This window comes from Cyprinus carpio, chromosome A7 (assembly GCF_018340385.1).
Source record: "Cyprinus carpio isolate SPL01 chromosome A7, ASM1834038v1, whole genome shotgun sequence".
NCBI classification, from domain to species: Eukaryota; Metazoa; Chordata; class Actinopteri; order Cypriniformes; family Cyprinidae; genus Cyprinus; species Cyprinus carpio.
The window spans coordinates 41,389,971-41,411,777 of record NC_056578.1 but is presented as its reverse complement, the minus strand read 5'-3'; the positions used below and the strand labels follow the sequence as shown (position 1 = coordinate 41,411,777).

Genomic DNA, 21,807 nt, shown 5'->3' with positions numbered 1-21,807 from the left:
CCCCTCCACTTCCTCAGTTCTCCATATCCATGGCCAGCTGTTGTTTATGTTTTTTCTTTTTCCTTTCTTCAAAAGCCCTATAAATTCAGTCTTTTAAAATTGTGGTTTCTGCGTTATTTTTAATCATGTTTCTTTAATACAAAGGACTTAAAAACTGGAATCCCACAGTCCTGCATAGACTCAACCCTAATCAAGCACACCTGAACCAGCTAATAAAGGTCTCCAGGATTGCTTGAAAAATCACAGGCAGGTGTTGAAGCAGGCTGGAAATAAACTTTGCAGGACAGCGGGTCTCCAGCTTTTGTACATAACTTATATGCCAAGAATTTTTTTATTATTATTTTCACAGACTCTTAAGCAAAATAAGCAACAGGTGCACAACAATTGATGAATCACTTGCAGAAGAGTACTCAGTTATCTTGATTACACATTCATTATCCTGCTTATATACTTGTGTCTGCATGCTATACACACAGAAATATATACACATTGAAAGAAAATACACATAGTAGATATAGAAACAGTAGCTATTTTATTAGAAATTGGTGTAAAAAGAGAGCTCTGTGTAAAACATGTCTATGCCCTCTTTAAAATTCCAAATGCTTCCTTCAAAATTTCAAATTCTCCCTTTGAAATTCCAAATACCTCCTTTGAAGTTCAAATGCTTGCCTCAAAATTCCAAATGCCGCCATTGAAATTCCAAAAACCATCTTGAAAATTCCAAATACCCCCTCTGGCAATTCAATCTAGTGCTGACCCTGTTCATGCATCTTAAAGGCACAAACATGAAGCAATCACCTAATAGGTGTCAAGACATTCACATCTGCTTGATCTGCTCGATCAATAAAGTCATTAACAACACTGTTAAACTAACATGGTTTGAAAGATGGATGTGCTGATTTGTGATATAGTTACAACGTTTTTTTGGTAAAAAGAGTTGTTTTCAAAGTAAAAAAAAAAAGCATTAGCCTTGATATTCCTTCAAAGTAAAAAAAAAAAGAACCTCAGATGTCCTGCAAACACACATTCTATACCCCAAAGCATTTCTGATGTCTTGCAAGCACTCAGTCTTGACCCTGAGATGTGCTGTGGATTCAGGTTTGATGGTGCCTCAGAGGGAGGGGTTCGAGCAATCCTGACAGGAACCTGTAGGAAGCTTCGCATCGACTCTAGACGCTGCAAGGCACAAGACTGGGCATGACCTACTGTTATGTAGGTTTTTTTTATAAAATAAAATGTTTTTTGGTCATTTTAACAGTTTCTACAACTTTATAATGGGTCTAACATGCATTACAGCTTTCTGGAAATTGAAAACTACCACTTTAAAATGGTTTCACAGTGGAACTTTCAGTATGACTCACCGAGTAAACTTTTGACACTGTTTGAGGCTATATAAGAAATGTTAGCTGAGTTTGCTCTAGTCAGACTAAATTTGAGGCTGAACATCTCTTTTAACTAATCCAAACAAAGACACCTCTGTTTCTTCTCATCACTTTCAACAAGTTTCGTGAGACAAGTGACTTTTCCACAAAGGGTCTATAATCCGTCTACCTCTTTGTCACAGGGAGTATTCGTTTGATCAAGGACCTCAAGGAGAGTTTTAGGGCATACAGGGATGATTCAGACAATGACTTTGATCAAACTGACAAAGGCTTATTGCTTCTGTAAAAGAAAGTTGCCAGCCAGACTGGATGAAACCTGTATGGAAAATGTATCTAGTGAAGGACTATCGGGACTTGTGGCACAAAAAAGTACATGGTATAGTATAAGTCTTTGTATTATACATCAAAAATCAAACAAGCAGCATTTATTTTAAGGAAATGTAGTATAAGTATACATTTCAGTCAAAATATTTAACAAAATGTAATTCATTAGGTTTTAAAATATGAAGAAACAGATTCTGTATATTCTTCAAACTGAAGTCTTGGAAACTTTGTGGCTGTTGAACTTTGCAGTTTGTAGTTAATGTGATGATCTACTGTACATGGGTGGACTTCATACTATGAAACATGACCTTGAGACTAATTGGTTGAATTTTTTTTTTGTGTGTGGTTCAGAAAAGTGAAATTAGTTCTGAGAGAAGCTCCAGTATCATGTATCATCTCATCTATCATCTATCAGCTCCAGTATCATCATCGTTTGATTCAATACAGTGCAATTCAGACATTTTTAAGTGTCTTAATACTTATTAGGGCCATCGTATATCACCAATATTTCATTATAGTACAATGTGTTATGAGTGCCTGATTCTTTTTGGAGAATAGAATTCATTTCTGACTGCAGAGTAAATGTCTGTGGATTGAAGCACGAATGCATGAATGTGAATTGTTCATGTCACAGCTCAGGGTAATTGCTAGTAAAGGTTTCGGGACTGTGTGTGTTCTTGACATCAATGTTGTCATGGTGTAATTTTCCTCCAGCTCCAGAGTGATTAATCACATGGCTTTTACAGCTCTGGTTATTGGCTCAAAAGTCATGAGGAAAGATGGTATTGTGATGAATGGAAAAGCTGATGCTCTTTCCCCAGATAATGGTCTCCTCATTTCATGCCTCTCCTCCTCATTCATCTATTCTTATTTCTCATCCATCGTCGCTTTCTACCTGTACTTTCTACACTTTCTTCCACATCTTCTTAGTCCTACAATTGTTCGTTTTGCTCTTTCTCTAGAGGCCTTGTTTTCTTTGCTCCTGGTTTTCAGAGGTGACCCTTTTTATGCAAAGTCAGGACAGTGTTGTGAAGAATGTAGTAAATTGTGCTGCATATGTGTTGGCTTTAACATTAGTTGGTGATAACCGTTTTAAAAGGGTGAATCTTGCATAACAGAAATTTGAGGTTTTTTTTTTTTTTATTAAATAATGAGGTGTTTAGCTGGCTGTATTATTTTATTTTCATGGCACTATCCTTAATTTTTATGTTTTTTTTTTTTTTTTTTTTTTTGAAAGGACAACAATACTTTTCACACAGTTCTCCTAACTAACTTTCATTTAGTGATCATTTCAATTATCATTGTTTGCCTAAAAAATAAAAATAAAAATAAAATAATACAGTTCAGTCGCTTTGGTGCATTTCTCGAATTGTCATCAATATTTGCAAAGAAGTATGTGCATTTCTCAAAACAATTCATACAATCAGAACCACACAATAGCTTACCTGCAAAAGCCTGTAACTTACTCAAAATCTTAAGTTCATCTAACAAAAGCAAATATTTATGTCAATGAACATATCAGGGCCATCAGAATGAAAAGTCCTTGTGTCATTGTTCATAAACAAGATAGTCAAAATGCTTAGTCATGTTGTCAATATAAGCACTGTGTAGTATTACTCAAAATCTTGCAAGTTCATCTATGCATATGCATAAAGCAAAAGTACAAATTGTATATGTCATTGAACTGGATACCAGTTACACTTTTACAGTTTTTTCTCAGTCGCTTTGGAAAAGAATCATCCTTGACATTTGCAAAACAGTAAGTGCATTTCTCAAAAACAACTCGTACAAATAGCAAAACACCATGGATTACCTGCAAAAGCCAGTCTCTTACTCAAAATCCTTAGTTCATCTCTCAAAAATAAATATCTGTGTCAATGAACATGTCAGTGCCATCAGAATGACAAGTCCTTGTGTCACTGTGTACGGATAAGACAGTCAAATCACTTAGTCATGTTGTCAATATAACAGTGTACTCTGAAGGGATGTTCTGATGTAAACTATGGCATATGGATGACAGTTACTGTATTGAACATTATACCATATGCTTATGTATGCCATATATCCATTTCAAAAGTACAAATTTACACATTACTGTATGTGAGATATTGATTGAAAGAGACTGGATAGAATTCCTAGTTACACTTTTACTAGTGGTCTGACCAAAAAAAGAAGAAAAAAAAAACCTTTACAATCTCATTAGAAAAGGAAAAAGAAATATGGGCACAAAGATGAAAATAAAAAAAAATAAGTCCATTGTCAGAATTTGTAACTCTTGTGTTGCCCTCTGTCTATACAGTACATGCTTTCCAACTAAAGATTCATGAGATGAACCTTTGAGCTATTTCAGAGAAATGGTTTATCATTGGTTGATCTACATTCTCTTTATTAGTCAAGATTAACTTGCACAATTCATGCCAAATTTACAAAAAGTCTAATAATAATGTGTAAAAAAAAATGTGCTTGACAGTTTATGAGAACTAGATGAACCATTTTGCATTTAATGACTTATACAATGAACTAAAGACTAGATGTTTTGAGGGGTAAGACTACTGCACAGAAAACTATATAATACATTTTGAGCAACATGACATTAGCAACTGATAATGTAGGAAACCACAGATAAATGTGCATAATAAATTGCATGAATGTACAAAAGCAATCGCAACTTGTTCAAAAGAACGAGAAACTGGTTTTATGATGTGTATAAATGACTAGATGATGTGGAGGTTGAACAAGTAGTTTTGAGAATTTCATTTCTGATTTGAGAAATGTCCCAAAGCGCCTGAGAAAAACTGTAATAATAATAATAATATTAATAATAATAATGTCATGTTACTCAAAATGTATTATATAGTTTTCTGTGCAATAGTCTTACCCCTCAAAACATCTAGTCGTTAGTTCATCGTATAAGTCATTAAATGCAAAATGGTTCATCTAGTTGTCATAAACTGCCAAGCACATTTTTTTTACACATTATTATTAGACTTTTTGAAATTTGGCATGAATTATGCAAGTGAATCTTGACTAATGGAAGAGAATGTAGATAAGCCAATGATAAACCATTTCTCTGAAACAGCTCAAAGGTTCATCTCATGACTCTTCAGTTGGAAAGCATACACTGTATAGACAGACACAAGAGTTACACAGTGGACTTATCTTTTTATTTTCATATTTGTGCCCATATTTCTTTTTTTCCTTCTCTAAACAATGACATTGTAAAGGTTTTTTTTTGTTTGTTTGGTTTTTTTTTTTTTGGTCATAGTAAAAGTGTAACTAGGAATTCTATCCAGTCCTTTCAATCAATATCTCACATACAGTAATGTGTAAATTTGTACTTTTGAAATGGATATATGGCATACATAAGCATATGGCATAATGTTCAATACAGTAACTGTCATCCATATGCCATAGTTTACATCAGAACATCCCTTCAGAGTACACTGTTATATTGACAACATGACTAAGTCTTATCCGTACACAATGACACAAGGACTTGTCATTCTGATGGCACTGACATGTTCATTGACACAGATATTTATTTTTGAGAGATGAACTAAGGATTTTGAGTAAAAGACTGGCTTTTGCAGGTAATCCATGGTGTTTTGCTATTTGTACGAGTTGTTTTGAGAAATGCACTTACTGTTTTGCAAATGTCAAGGATGATTCGAGTAATGTACCAAAGCGACTGAGAAAAACTGTAAAAACATGTTTAATGTGCAGAGCCATAATGTGGATTTACATAGTGATTTGTATTTACATTTTGGAGTAAGGATCAAGTTTTGTAACTTCCTTCTATAGTCACTTCCAGACTTTAAATATAAAACACTAAACACAAAAAGTGTAATCTGAGATCGGGGGGTTTTGTAACTAATGATTGCTGCTTATTTGGTTGTTCATGTTGCAAACTAAATTGAAGTAAATCCTTATTTTATGTTTCTCTAGGACTCTGGCAATTGTTGTTGTGCTGACCATGTTCACTTTCCCAAAAGTGATATTGTCTACCAGCACCCTGGCCCAAATTTCCCACACATTTATTGCATTGTTGGCAATTTCCTCTACATCTGAAAAGATTGAGCCTCTCCCTCCAGTGGGAGGCAAACTTTGGATCCTACAACACAAAATAATCGATGTAATATATCTAAAAATGTCAGTACAAAAATGCAAAAGTACTGTATCATGGAAGGATGCACGTCTCACCTGTGGTTTTGCTGGAGAATGTGTACTATTGATGCAGCTGTTGAACTTTTCCACTCTAATCAGTCTTCCTTGATGCTTATTTTCCAAACAAAATTGTTTTCAGTTTGTCTCCACTTATGAAAACAATACATATTAGTAGTTTTAAAAGTACATATCATTACATCATTATGTGTACATGTTAGCACCTTTTGAAATGGTACTGTCCCAGTGAGAATTTTGTACCTTTTCTCTAAGAACAAAAAGTACAAAAGCTTTCATTGGAATGGTACCCTTTCAAATGATACACCTTTGTACATTATTTACACCTAAACGGTGCTTTTTAATTCCTTAAAGCTGCAAGTTTTGTACCTAAAGTGTACATATTTGTACCTAAATGGTGCATATTCATACTTCTGACAGCTTCAGAATTTTTTTTTTCCTGTTTTCTCTAATTTCATGTTACAAAGAAGAATGTCATTCACTGTGAAATGCACTAATACAGTAAATAGATAGATAGATAGATAGATAGATAGATAGATAGATAGATAGATAGATAGATAGATAGATAGATAGATAGATAGATAGATAGATAGATAGATAGATAGATTTGTAACTTAGTTAAGTCAAGGGTGACTTTGAAGCTTGATGCAGACTCATGTGATTAAGCTTTATGTACTGTAATTTAGCATTTTTCACTCTTTCTTATGACCGCTATGGGTAAACAGCAGAATTTCTGTTTCAGAATGACTGATTTCAAACAGGACTTGAGTTTTGGGACAAGCTGCGGGAGAGATTCAGCCGTCTGACTCCATTCACCCAGAACAAATGGTGACAGCGACCCACGCTGAGAGCCAATATGATAGTGTGAGAGTCTGTGGCATCATGTGGGGTTTGAGGAGAAGGATTTATCACTAATACACGGACAAATTCACTGTGGCAGACACGGTTACCGACAAAGCAAACAGAGTGGAACTATTTTAAGTATCTTTTTAGACACTATATATTAAAATAAATAAATACATAAGTAAAAACCTTACTCGTATATAATATTGAAAAATAAAAGGTCACTTAAGTCACTTAAAGAGAGACACTTTCATGACTATGTTTCTTCACACACTTAAGTACACTTTTTAAAAGAGCACAGCACAGTAATGTAAAATTAAAAGTTTTACTAAATTATTATTTAAATTGGCAGTTAATCATTACATATGTTTAATTACAAATATATTTAAACCGTAGACATACAGAAGTGAGATTAACATATATTTTAATTTACCATAAATGCTTGTCAGTACATTCAGAAGTACTTTAACCAGATTTCAAAGACAATAGAAGTAATTATGAAATTACATATAAAGATGTCTACTTGCATCTAATATAAGGTTAACCTGTAATACATTTATTTAATTGCATTTAGCATGCAGTTATGTGTCTGAAAACATGGAGTTTGCACTTAATATTCTAAGTCTCTTTTTAAAAGCATGCTAAAGTGTTCTTACTTGGAAGGAATGGAAAGACTTTCACCTTCTTCTGCTTCCTCAGAGGCCACTGATCATCTTACTCCCAGGCAGAAATAATGTGTGGGAATGTGTACGTTTTTGATGGAAATGGTTGGCCATCTTGCAGTAACAACACCTCAGACTTTTTCCATTGTGTGGTCCAACTCTCTCCATCTCAACACGCTTACAATTTAAGAGAAAACTTTCCAGTTTAATCTGAAACATCCTGATTATATGACAACCAGCACAGCTTGGGTGTTGGAGTCACTTAAAATCTTAATTGCATTGCTTGTAAGGCCAAGAATTTACAGTTAGCATCAGAGATTAATATAAGTCCTCAGCAGGAGTTTAATGAAGGATGTTTGCTGCCACATATCGCATTTTGGCCAGAATCGATTCACTTTCCAAATCAAGCCAATGTAGAGGCCCCTTAAATGATCTACCATCATTTTCATCCTCAAATGACCTGCTATGGGAGGTAAATGATTCAGTTATAGTGTCTGCTTTAGTTTTCGGTACCACCAACAGTTGCTGGATACAGAGCCGACCTGTTGCTTCCTAGTCAAAGGGTTTCCAGTGCATGCGCTCCTCCAGGAGCTGGATCTTGAAAAAACAACATCTCACTCCAGTCCCTGTTGAAAACTCTGCCTATGTTTCCGAAAAACTGCAAAAACTTGCCACTACATACAACACATTTTGCAATTTCCAGCTGAAATGAACACTAGTGGCAGTAAAACGCTAATGACTTGTATTCCTTTTCACACTAATTATGATACAGGAGCAGGCTATTGACTAATAAAGACTTATTTTCATGTGGTTCCTTCCACGGTATCATGTTATATGACATTAAACCACTTACCATAGTGCATGTTTTGTAAACTAACACATTTTGACATTTATGTCACATAACCAGCTCCACATGTTTGGCTTTTCTGGTGTAGTAAACTTGCTCGGTAGCGCACCCAGTACAGCATTAAACTTGAGATACAGAGCGCTCTTTGCAACAGAAATCATAATAAAAGAGCTCAAAGACTGTAAGCAAGATTAAATGGGATGATTGATTTAGCAGCGTGTATTTATCTCATGTTTGCTTTTGTTAACACTGTCATTTAGGTTTATGAAGCAGACATTCACTCACAGGACATTTCCAAACTGCCGCAATACGAACAACAACCAGTGCAATAACATGTTTAACTGTTTTAGACAACATTGAACAAACTATTAAGTGAAAGATATTTTGCTTTAAAACTGCTGTGAAATGTGCTACAAGCAATGCAATATCATTTTGCAAACATTTTGTAATCACATGCACACTTTTTCATGACCGTGCTGTTAAATGAACCTGCATCTGCAATGGAGGAAAATGATATAACTTATAGTGCCTCTTGTGGATGTGTCATCTGTAAAATTCAGCGAAATGGACCAAGAGCAATGTATTTTAGGTTCTGCAGTATATATAGCCAGAGTCACATATTTCCAGTGAGCCTCTGTTTCAGGGACGGCTTGTTTCATTTACAGTCTGTGTGTGTGGCTTTCAGAGGCACAGCAGAGGTGAGTTTAAAGTGTTTTTATAGGCCCTAAAGGGACTGTGATACATTTAACTTTCAGTTCCATGGCATTGTCGCTTAATTTGATTTGATCAAAATGTCACAACTGGTATAGAGAGGAGACACTAATCCTGTAAAACTATGAGTCCAAGGGACTCGCTTTTCTCCAGGTGTTTCAGCGCCACAGTTCTCAGCATGTTTGAGGGCAAATTTGTACCCAGAATTGATATAAATATGGCAAAACCTCCATTTTGGGATGTCCTCATTTGTAAAAACAGTAAATTAACATCAATTAACATCTTCTGAAGTGAAAAGCTGTGTGTTTGTAAGAAACAAATGCATCATTAATAAATTTTAACTTTAAACAGTCACTTCTGGCCAAAATATGAGTCCATAATTCATAAAAACACTTCCCCCAGTGAAAAAGTACATCTCCTGTTCTCTTGATTGATTTTCAAGGTATTTTCTGGGAAAGGCAGTGCACCTAATTAGTTATGATATTCCCTCTACATCCTAATTATTCATCCTGACACTGAAATTGAAAACAGGAGCGTTATGTCCAATAAAAAGCCTTTGATGAATGGTCCTGCTGGTCGTCTTGGATTTTAGGTGCAGGTCACATCTGCTAACGTGCTCACTGCAGGAATATATGGCAGGGTCAACAGTCTGACACCATCAAAACATCCTACGAAAATCTGGGATTCAAAATCTAATTTAAACTTGTGGCAAGTGGCATAAACTGCTTGGACGGTGCAATTTCTTTCTTTAAGACTGGAGAAAAGTCAGTTACATAAAAATGTAGATTGGAATAAATTTGAAAGAGTAAAACTGATAGTCCTAGTACTTTGCGAACTGCTAGTTTTGCTCTTTGCTCTGTTTTTGCCTTATAAACTACTCATTTATACTTTGGTAAACTTTATAGTACTTCAACTTGCTCAATTTTAGTACATTTCTATCTTTATACTTTATATTGTTTGGAAAATGCAAAAACATTATTTTTTATGTTTCACTTTTTTTTTTTTTTTTTTTTTTTTTTTTTAAATGCATTAACTAAATGCATTTTGAAAGATGTGTATACAGGGAGTCCAATTTCAGTACTTAATATTATGAAAAACAGACTATATGTATTCATATAGATTAAAACATATAAAAACAAATAAAACATTCTATATAAAATTAAATATTGAGTATACATAAAACCATACAGAGCTATATAGTGGCTTAAGTACTGTTTATTACTGTATTTATAGACATCATATAAACATTTTATTTTCCCTCTGTTTAGATTATCACACCATACCACCTGTAATAAATAATGTTTTTATAATGGTTAGTATTTATTTATTTATTAATAAATGGTTTCAAGGATCTTTGCGGGAACTTTATGGCGGAAAATGATCCTTTGGGTTATTAAAATGTTATTCATACCAAGAACTAATTGTTTCTTGAAGAACTGTTCACTGAAAGCTTCTTTGAGGAACCAAAAATGGTTCTTCTATTGAACTAGAGTTAAAAAAAAAAAAAAAAAAAAAAAAACCTTTTAGAACCTTTATTTTGAAGAGTGTTCCCTTCAATACCACAATCAAAACAAAAATATGTAATAAATAAACTATTAACTGGGATTTAGCCAAAATGAGACTGCCGCACCGAACACACTGGGACAATTATGTTGCCAAACATGAACCAGGGAAACACTGAATTCACAGAGCACATTATATGATATAGAAACACTCAAGTGAACTCTTGGTAACACGAGTCTGATGGAGGAGAAGCGGGAGAGGAGACTGGGACAGGTATGTCTGCAATCTTTGCCCAGTGGAATGTGAAAGCAGTGTGGGGTGTTCTTTCCCTGTTAATGTTCTTCAGGGCAAGCTGCTGGAATGCCAGCTCTCCCATGTGACAACTAGCCCCGGTGGTCATATATCTACTGTACTATTTGATTATCTGTGTGTGGTAACAATATATTCCTGAACCAAGCAGGCTCTCAATTTTTTTAAATTCCAGTGCAGTTTCCTTCAGATGTTTGTGAGGGTTCAGTGGTCGCGGCAGCCACGGAGCGGCGCAGGAGTGTGTGTGTGTGTGTGTGTGTGTGTGTGTGTGTGTGTACGCGCACGCGGGGCGGCTCCACTTTCAAACACAGCGCCCATCTTTAACACAACACAACATAACCGGACAGACCCCGTCCCGTAGCGAGATACCGCAGTTCATGTAAGTTATTCTCAACAAAACTCGTTCTTCTCCGTGAATGTGTGTGAATGGCGCGGCGCGGTGGGCTTTGATGTGATCAGGTTACATTGTAACAAACGCGCTTTTGTTGGAACGATAGAATGTCGCGCGCGCATCATCGATTCTTTGATGACCGCCGCCGTGCGTCGTTGTTTTAATGCCGTTTCCTGCACTTTATTTGCTCTGTTTCGTCAACTTTTCCCGTCGTTCGTCGCGCCAGCAGCCTGTTGCTTCATCCGAGCTCGGTACGAAAAGCGGATTTTATTCCCGACAGGCCTCTGGACACAAAGAGGTCAGCGAGTAACGGGACACACACTGTCCCAGAACACACGCTTTCATCTGCCAGGTCTTTATTCTGTTGCTACATGAAGGTCACGTTACAGCTGTCATCTCTTCTAGTTTTGAAGCTTCTGTGTGTGTTTATTGTTTTACCTCTATCCAAGATACAGATTTGCAATTTTAAAACAGAGAAATTCATCACGAATGAATGATTACGTTTTAAAAACGGCGACGATCTAATCAAAGAGTGACATAAACAGCGCATAAACAGATCCACAATATTTAAGTATTGTGGATCTTTTTGTGTGTGTGTGCGTGTGTCCCTCGGTTGTGACATCATTTCCACCAGCAGCAGTTTTGTTACTAAAGTGAGTACACTTGGTTACCAAGGAGACGAGCATGCGATGAAACGTGAGGCATGACGAAAATCACTTGTGAGCATTTTTCTTTTTTTTTTAATTATCATTATTAGGTGTCATTACCAATCACACTTCCAAATTATGAAAATAATGTGGATATATCATATCAGTGTAAGAAATATTTTTTCAAAGTGGTAAGCAAAACTTATTGGAATACATTGGAATGCATTTTTCTTTCCACTTCAAAATTTTATATTTTATTCATTGTTACTTGCCATTAAAATATAAAAAATTTCTTAAGTCTTTATTTGTGAGCTCAGTTCTTGTGTCATAACTTCATCACACTGTAATTGCAGAGTAAAATGACTAGATTCTGCTGTGCTGCATGTGCTCGTATTGGACATTGTTAGTAGACAAACTGAACTTTGAGATTAAGTCTTTATTTGTGAGCTCAGTTCTTGTGTCATAACTTCATCACACTGTAATTGCAGAGTAATAAACACTACTAGTCTTTATTTGTGAGCTCAGTTCTTGTGTCATAACTTCATCACACTGTAATTGCAGAGTAATAAACACTACTTGTAACTAACTTTTTGGCCTTTTGTACTAGTCATGGCTGTGTGTTGTTATACTCTTGTAACACAGGATTGTGTGTAGGAGGGAAAATACTTTATCTTCTCCTCTAGCGTCTTGCAGTAGATGTCACAGTCAACGCTGATTAAAACCGTGGGAAGCATGATGGGAGGGAGGAAGAAGTTAATCCTCACGTAAGAGCATTAGTCCATTAGTAGCGTATAGAGGGCATTTAGCCCAGCTGATAGTATGTTGGTCAGCAGCACTGAATGTTATTGCCATTCTAATGCAGTGGTTTTGCTTCAGGACTGAGATTTGATTGACAAAGTTGACAAATTGTTCCCTACAACCAAATGCTGGAATGTGTTAATGCTGCCATGAAATGCATAGGCCAACATGATCGAATAGGGAAATTCACAGTTTTTGTTTCTAAATGGTAGCCAATTATGCAAAGGATGTAACAAAAAGCAGTAAACCATGTTTATCCATATTGCCTGTATTTAACATAGTCTGAGTTATTTTTTAATTTATTTGCATTCCTGTCCAAACGTGTGGGGCTGGTCAACGTGTTTTAAAAAATCTTCTGCTCACCAAGGGTGCTTTTAATTGATCAAAAATACAGTAAAAACAGTGAAATATTTTTACAATTTAAAATAGCTGTTTTCTATGTGAATCTACTGTAAAATGTAATTTATTCCTGTGATTTAAAGCTGAATTTTACTCCAGGCTCCAGTGTTACATGATCCTTCAGAAATCATTCCAAAATGCTGATTTCTCAAGAAACATTTCTGATTATTATCAGTGTTGAAAACAGTTGTGCTGCACAATATTTTTGTAGAAACTGATACATGTTTATTTCAGGATTTTTTGAATAATAGAAAGTTCGAAAGCATTTATTTAAAATAGAACTCTTTTGTAACATTAATGTCTTTTCTGTGATTCTCTATCAGAAACAGTCAAACATCTAGATAACAGTGTTCTATCAACAAAAGCCCTGCAGACGCTGTCCAGACTGCTGATAGGGCAAGAATTTCATCTCTGGCTGACCTCTGATAGGAAATAAGGCACACTGGGCTGTTTCACGTCAGCACTGCTTCTTCTGTAAATCTCGTCCTCCTCTCATTGTAGTCAGTGATGATAAAAACTCCCACAATGGCAGCTATTCACTGCAGACCTGTCGCTTACAGGCGTCTCTGAAGAAACCAGAGCCAGTCTCTGTGTCCCGTCGTCATGGGAACCACGGGGTGGTCAGATGAAAGCTCGTCGCCCACGAGTCACATGACCTCTCTGAGATTTGAGACTGGAATTTGCGGTTCGTCCAAGCGCCTGAACACAGACTGCGTTCGGTTGCTCTCGGAAACAAGTTTTGATTAATCTGCAGAGTCAAGGGAAATTATTAAGTAATGGCTCATCCAAAATGAAAGCTGTCATTAGGTTACTCACTCACCTTCTATGTTACTCCAGGTCATACAATAGCTCTATCTGAGGAACAGACTGAAATTGAAGTTGTTATTCACTGGAAAATTCTCTCTCCACTGAAGCTCTCAAATCTTATTCTCCCTTCTGCAAATACAAACTGGTGTTCTACATTCATTTACAGTGAATGAGGTGTGCACATTTTTATTTTAGAGAATTACATTTAAATGTATCTTTTTTGTATCTGTGTTATTTTATTATTGTTGATATACTATTAAAGTGTTTATTAACTTTTTGATTTTGCTTTTATTTTTATATTTTCCGTTTTTATTTTAACTGAGTTTATTTTATTAATTTTATGTCATTTTATTAGTTTTTTTTTTATATTTCTCTTTAGCTTTCTTTCCTTTTTATTTCAACTTTAGTAATTTCAGTGTAATTTCAATATTTCATATATGACAAAAGTTTCACATTTTAATCAATATTTTTATTTATACGTTTCAGGCTTTTATTTTTATATTTTCATTTTAGTTTAAGTTTTATTAATTGTATGTGCTTTTGTCATATTATTAGTTTTTTATATTTCTGTATGCCTTTCATTTATTTTATTTTTTAGATTTTTCAGTTTTAGTAATTTCAGTATTTCAGGTTAAATAATTTATTTCAGTTAGCTGGCAAGGAAACATTTTAAATTTTCAAGTTTTTAACGTTTTAGTCTTTCATCTAATATTAATATTGAATTTTATTTCTAATAAGAATTTTCCCTGAACCAACCCCTAATTTGCTGCTTATTAATAGTTATTGTTAAGTTTAGGTATGGTGTAGGATTAAGGGATCTAAAATATCATCCAGAATAAGCCATTAATATGTGCTTGATAAGTACTAATAAACACTAGTTATATGCATGCTGATAAACTACTAGTTAATAGTGAGAAGTGTTACCGTTTTAGTTAACAATAATAACATTGCAATACACTGAATGAATGAATTGCTATCGTTTCTGTCACACTGTCATGTCATTATTCCTTTAGTCAAAAGCACTTGGAGCTAAATGTAAGTTTAACTCTAAATGTTGATTTCAGGCGTGACGTGTAATGAGGAAAGACAACGAAGAGAGAAAGGACACGCAAGATGATCGAAGCAATGGGTAAGTCTATTTATTTTTGCATTTCTGCAGAACTATGGCCTCTGATGTCTGATTGGACTGTAGAGGGTTGTGTATTGTGTTTATGGTTCTCTGTAGAATGAGACGACGAGACACAATCTCTCAAACTCAAACTGAAATCTGTCAAGGACATTTCAGAGTTATATTCCATCCTAAAAGCAAAAGACAAATTTGTGTTAGTGAAGCTGCTTATCCTTTTTGCAAAATTCTATTTAAATAATTAAATAATAGTATCAATAATTTGATTTTGGAGTGAAATATAACCAGGACAAATTCTTCAAGATTCTTTTTTATTTTATACAAAGCATATATAACCATCAAAATGTGAGTCAGGTGCTTCATGGACAGTGCAATTATGAATACAACACAGATGAAAATATACATAAATATAGCTATGAAAGAATGAAATAAAAGTAAACAATAAAAATATAAGAATAAATATAAAATAATAAAGAGATGTATACTGTAAATTAAATATAAGTGGAAAATAATGTGCATGAAAGTAAACTGTAGTCTTAAATTTAAGAACCACAGGAATGTACAAGAGGCAAATGTGCAAACAGGTTGACACTTTCAGTATGTCAATGTGAGGTGTTAAAGTGAAATATCTAAATGATAAACAATCATGACATGGTTTTCAAGATAAACCCATGTAGTCTTTGTTTATTTTGTAAACTTTCCGTTTGTTTGTTTGTGTCTTTAATAAAACGCTTGCAACAATTTGCATTTAGCAGATGCTTTGTCCAAAGCGGCTTGTTCTACCAGAGAGGAGCAGAGAGAGTGAAAGTTTTGGAATGTTCAGCCATTATTTAACCAGGAAAATAAAAACAAACAAAACCTAATAATTAGAAATGATTAATAATAATAATAATTTAACTGGACTGAAATATGACCTGGACAAGTTCTTGAAATGTTTTGCCAGATCAATCCATGTGATCCTTTATAAGAAGGTAATATTGAATTTTATGTAGAACATTTTGTAGAAAAGTAGTCATTAAGTGTGCTGCTGGCGATGTTAAACGTACAACTCAAGGTTCTCTGCCAACTGCTGGAGTTACCTGATCTTCATAACTTTCCATGGCAGTACCAAAAATATACAGCAGAAAGGAAAACAAAAAAAGTTGAGAGAAAGAGAGAGAGTTTGACTCCGTGTGAGAGTGTGCTTGCGCTTGCTGCTTGTTGTGGGACTGTTTACAGACAGTGGTTTCTAAAGAGGTTCACACACTCCGCACACACTGGTTTAGTTGCACTGTGAGAATGGAAATGACCTGGACTGCTGCAAACGATCCTGGAGGCTCGAGCGGTCTCTAAGGCCCTCGGCGGGAGCGCAGTGCCTGGGTCCCAATGGCAGGATTCTGGGGCTTATCCAGGCGTTCGCCAGGCTTGGCTGCACAAACCAGTCTCACACAACAGCTCAGTGCCCTCACATACACACTGCATACCTGCTGGTGGTTCAAGAGAAATATGCTTTTCACACAACATGTATGCATTTAGCAGATGATTTTGTCCAAAGCAGCTCATTCCACCAGAGAGGAGCAGAGAGAGTGAAGGTTCTGGAAAGCGACTTTGTGCCTCGTTGTGAAGGAACTCGTTCACTGTCTGTAGCTGGCACTAGGGAGCTGTTCCAAGATAGGCAGCAGTACTGCTATATGCACAAATAAAACACCAATACAATGGAGAGAGAGAGAGAGAGAGAGAGAGAATAACTTTCAGCATTTATAACTGTACTTTGAGCTTTGACTCAGAAATGAGCAAATGCTGTAATACAGACCTTGCGTAAGGAGATTGTAGAAACCTTTGACTTGATGTATTTGTATTACTTATAAAATTTCAGTCCATTTGAAATACACAGATTTAAGTGTCATTTTTACACAATACACAGTGTCATTTTTGCCAGTCATTCATAAAAGAAACCTGTCAGAAAAACAGGTATGAAACAAATCAGAATTTTATTTAAATAGTCATACTTTTAAAATGCATTTATCTGAATAGCTTAGAATCAGCAAAAAACTGTGGAAGCCTGTTTCCACCACTGAATAAAAAAGAAAAGTCATTTGGACTTTTTAATCTCACAATTCTGACTTTTTTCTGACATCTTGCAATTCCAACTTTTTTCTCAGAGTTTTATGATATAACCTCGCAATTCTGAATTTTATTCTCAGAATTGCAAGATATAAACTCACAATTGTGTGTTAGATAGTCAGAATTGAGAGATATAAACACAATTATAAGAAAAAAGTTTAGTTAATGTATGCGATTTAAACAAATCAGATTTATTGATGATAAACAAAAAAAGCTGTTTATTTTGCATTTAAAACCTTTAGGTTATTAGTTCTATTACAAAAATCTGACCTATTTGCGTATGACTGACAAATAAGTTTATTAGTTAAAACGGTTTAATCCAAATGGATGCAAATTTTACATGCAGTTAAAATCCATAAATGTTAGGCCTAAATATCTATTTGAGTGTACATAGATGTACAATATTGTGAAACGCAGGCCAGATCTCTTAAATTAGTGCACAACAGTCAAAGATCATATTATGTAATGTGAGCACAGTCTAATTAAAAAGATCTACCCTATAAATTGTCAAGACCACTCTTTAAGACAGCCACGTGCAAGTTTTTCCAGCTTTTCACTGTGAATTATGGACTTCTCTCTTGCTCTTGTGCAGTGAGAGGAATGTGTGCTGTAGTGTCTGTACCCATGATGCATCAGTCTGTGCGATTAGAAGACAAAGCACCTCCTCACAGCAATGAAATCCTCCACAGAAAACACTCAAGAGTCCACGCCGCTCTGAAGATGAATGGATGCAAATCCACTCTTCCCTCAATTATTTAAATATTCCCTGAATATTTAAGCGGATAATGTACCTGTGTGAGAAAGAAAGTGAATTATAGAAAACATTTCTAGTGCAGCTCATCACAGACTGACGGATCTATCACCGCTTCTGACACGATAGTCAAACTTTAGTGAATAAACGGATGTCAAAGCAGGAATAGATTCTGTGATTGGAAATCATTTCTGACAGTGGTCTCCAGAGTTTGGTTACAGGTGTGTGTGTGTGTGTGTGTGTGTGTGTGTGTGTGGCAGATACCCAGCGTTGTCTGCAGGCCGTGGAGAGGTTACAGTCTCGCTTGAAAGAAAAGGGAGCAGATGTTCCTGCCGAGGAGAAGCTGAATCTTCTGAAGGCGGTCCTGCAGAGTCCTCTGTTTCACCAGATCCTCGCGCTGCAGAAATCAGTGCAGCATCTGAAGGAGCATGTAAGAACAAAACACAACACTGGGAAAAAAAAAAATAAATAATTTCTCTAACTACAAAACATTTCAAACAGAGAGAATTCACACAAGTAAAAGAATAGTTCCACCCAAAATGAAATCCTGACATTATTTACATTTAACTTCATGTCGTTACAAACCCACAACACTTTAAGTAGAACTTTCAAGGAATATTAATATGGCTCTTTTCCAAGGACAGGTAAAAAAAAAAAAAAAAAAAAAGCTTTTAAAAGAGCATTTAGTTTGAGAACTGCTTATGGTTACACTTTATTTTAAGGTGTCCTTGTTACAGTGTAATTATACATTTAAGTATTGAGTAATATTAATTAACTACATGTTCTTACTATATGGTTAGGATTATGGTTTGGCTTAGGGTTACTTGCATGTAATTATGCATAATTAATTGTTATTATAATAGTAAGTACATGTAATGTGTAACAAGGGCACCTTAAAATAAAGTGTATCCTGCTCATTTATGAAATGGAACATTGTGTAAATGAAACATTTTTTATGTATTCTTTTCAACTAGGTTATTCCTGTTTATATTTGGACCAAGTAATTTGTTCACAAATCAGATGGATTTGTTCATGAATTGGAGTTCAGCACACTTGCGTTTAACATGGTGACAACATGCAATATACATGCATTCAACTAAAAAAAATAAAAAAAATTACTTAAATAAATACACAACTGTACAACAACTTTACAAAATTACTTTTTATTTACTTTCAAACAAAGAAATGGTATTTTTATTCAGCGAGGATGCATAGAATTGATCAGAAGTGACAATAAAGACTTATTTTTTTAATTTGCTGCACCTTTGAACATTTTGTATGTTTTTAACATTTATGATAGTAAGTGTCATTATTAATACTTGAGCACCAATAATAATTGATAATGCTTAGCAACAAATCAGTATATTAGAATGATTTCATATTAGGATTATGTGACTAATGATGCTGAAAAGTCAGATTTGCATCAAAGAAATAAATCACATTTTATAATATATTCACACAGAAAGCAGTTATTTGAAATTGCTAAAATATTTCACAATTTTACTGTATTAAATTATTGATTAAATAAATGCAGCCTTGATGAATAGAAGAGACTTTCTAAAAAATTCCCATCGTTTTGAACAGCACTGTACACGCTTGGAAATGTAAACTTATATATATATATATATATATATCTTAAGATTTGTGTCTTAGTTAATTATTACAGTGCCTCATGTTTTTGGTCATTTCAGGCATGCTGTAGTCACAGTTAATCTTAAGATTTGTGTCTTAGTTAATTATGCAATGACATGTTTTGACAGTCTGCTTTGAATCTTTGCTCCCCTGATCTGATTGAGATTACATGTTTATTCAAATCCCAAACAATACAAATTCTGAAATATTCACAAGTAAGACACAGCCTTATTATTTAGGGAGAAGCTTCACTGGTTGGGCAGATTTGGGGGTTTTGGAGCTGTGTGTGGACTTGGAGAGTTTGGCACCAGCAGCCGTTCGGTCTGAAGTATGCGAGTTATGCTGGAACAGAGGAATGGAGATTATCAAATCCCCAGCGGCCTTCCCTCGCGCTCTCTTCACTCACATACTTATGAACCGCAGAGCAGAACGCTGTTAACAGCCTGTGTGGAATAAGGAAAGCATCTAATGTCAGTCTAAAAGTTCTGGACTCGTATAAAACAGAGCTGGGGAAAAGAAGTGAGCTTAATTGTACAGAATGTGCACTTGTAGTCTACTTAAAATCTGAAGGGAAATAAAATGTATTTGCAGATAATATAATATTAATGAAATAAAAGACCACTTAAGTGACTTAAAGAGGGACACTTTCATGACTGTTTCTGAACACACTTAAGTGCACTACAAAAAAACAAAATATAATTACAAAATTACCAAAATAAAACTCAGTCAATACAAAAGTACTAAAATGAAACTAATATATTTTTTATGCTCTAAATTGCAACTTCATCATTACAAATGTGCAATTACAAATATATATTAAATGCATGACAGACAAATTTTAATAGAAGTGACATTTAAGTATATTTTAGTTTATCATAAATGTTTGTTGGTACATTCAGCAGTACTTTAACCATATTTCAAAGACAATAGAAGTAATTATAGAATTACATATACATATATATAGACAGAGGCGGACAGAGTACACAGCTTCATTACTTGAGTAAAAGTACAGATACCCCTTGATAAATTTTACTCAAGTACAAGTAAAAGTACTACAGTCAGATGTCTACTTAAGTAAAAGTACTGAAGTACTTGTCTTTAAAAGTACTTGAGTATCAAGAGTACAAGAGTAAATTTTCTAAATATTGCATTACTACTGCCACAGTGCTTACATTTATGTACAGAAACATCCTACATGGAGTTATGAAAAATTTTAATGTTAATACCTTGGAGAATGTAAAAAGAATTGAAAGTAAAATCAAGTAATTTTCATCTTTTTATCATGTTGCTTTATTTAACATTTCTCACTTGCGCACAATGGCAACGCTCTGACAAACCTCTGCTAGAGTTTTAATGGAATTTTTTCACTCACATTTGAACCTGACTGTGTTAAACACACCGCATACTCAAGAACATCAAAGCAAATGCTCACCTTACATTGATGTGTAATATCAGAAAAGAAAATTCAGCTAAGAATTGTGTGTATCTCAGTTTGTTTCTCTCAGTTTTTTTCATCAATCAAATCAATAACCTAAAACAGCAAAGAAGGCAATATAGCAATGTTCTGACACACCTCTGAACCTGACCGTGTTATACACGCAGCATAGAAGAGAAAATAATAATGATTAAAGAAAATCAGCTAATCAGCTGCGTTTAGGTCAGCGTACAAAGAAGGAAAAATTAAATTCAGCTAATTTGAGTGACAGTATTAATCCCCTTCCTCTCACAGACATACAGGCAAAGGCAGGAGAAAATATTTTCAGCTGAATAACACCATTCTCACACACACAGATGTCATGAAGTCTTTGCCGGATAGCTGAATGTGATTGCTGATAGACTGTGTCCCAATCAGTGGCGCCTGCACAATCCAATCACGTTTGAGAGGGAAACAACAAAATTCAGAGATTTTTCTTTTTTTCCGTCGCACAAATTTTTTATCGGATAGGCGTTTCGTCCACACGGAATCCGGCGTTTTGGAAGAGTGAAACCGATGTTTTTTGAAACCGGATCCCAGAGTGGATAAATTTTTTAAAACGCCGCATTTGCGTTTTCGTCTGGACGGCGAATCCGTATATTTTTTGAAATGAAGAAGTCATCAGCCCACGTCTCGCCCTAATCAGACACCGCTACGTCACGTAATAGCAACAAAAACATGAACAAACACTGAACGATTGTCTTTTTATTAACTAACATTAACACAGATTAATAAATGTATTGTTCCATGTTCATTTGAAAACTGCGCGCAAGGTTTATAAGCATAGCCCAAGTCTTCTTCTCCATTTTTAGTGTATCTCTGCAGCAGAATTACAGCGCCACATGCTGGTCTGGCATGTTTACTACATCTTGAGACGAGGGAAAAAAAGATCAGATTGGGGTAAGCTCCGTCTCCGTGT

General features: G+C 35.0%; 1 protein-coding gene across 1 annotated transcript in view; it reads left to right on the top strand.

Moving 5' to 3' along the window:
- The first annotated feature begins 10,990 nt into the window (after nucleotides 1–10,990).
- The window catches only part of LOC109045585 (multiple PDZ domain protein-like), a 68,669-nt gene continuing 57,852 nt past the window's right edge, over nucleotides 10,991–21,807 (top strand). The window contains exons 1-3 of the mRNA XM_042761209.1: nucleotides 10,991–11,139; nucleotides 14,867–14,931; nucleotides 18,043–18,212. Coding sequence (XP_042617143.1) covers nucleotides 14,916–14,931; nucleotides 18,043–18,212 — 186 coding nt within the window. The 5' untranslated portion in view covers nucleotides 10,991–11,139; nucleotides 14,867–14,915. The remainder of the gene's footprint in view (nucleotides 11,140–14,866; nucleotides 14,932–18,042; nucleotides 18,213–21,807) is intronic.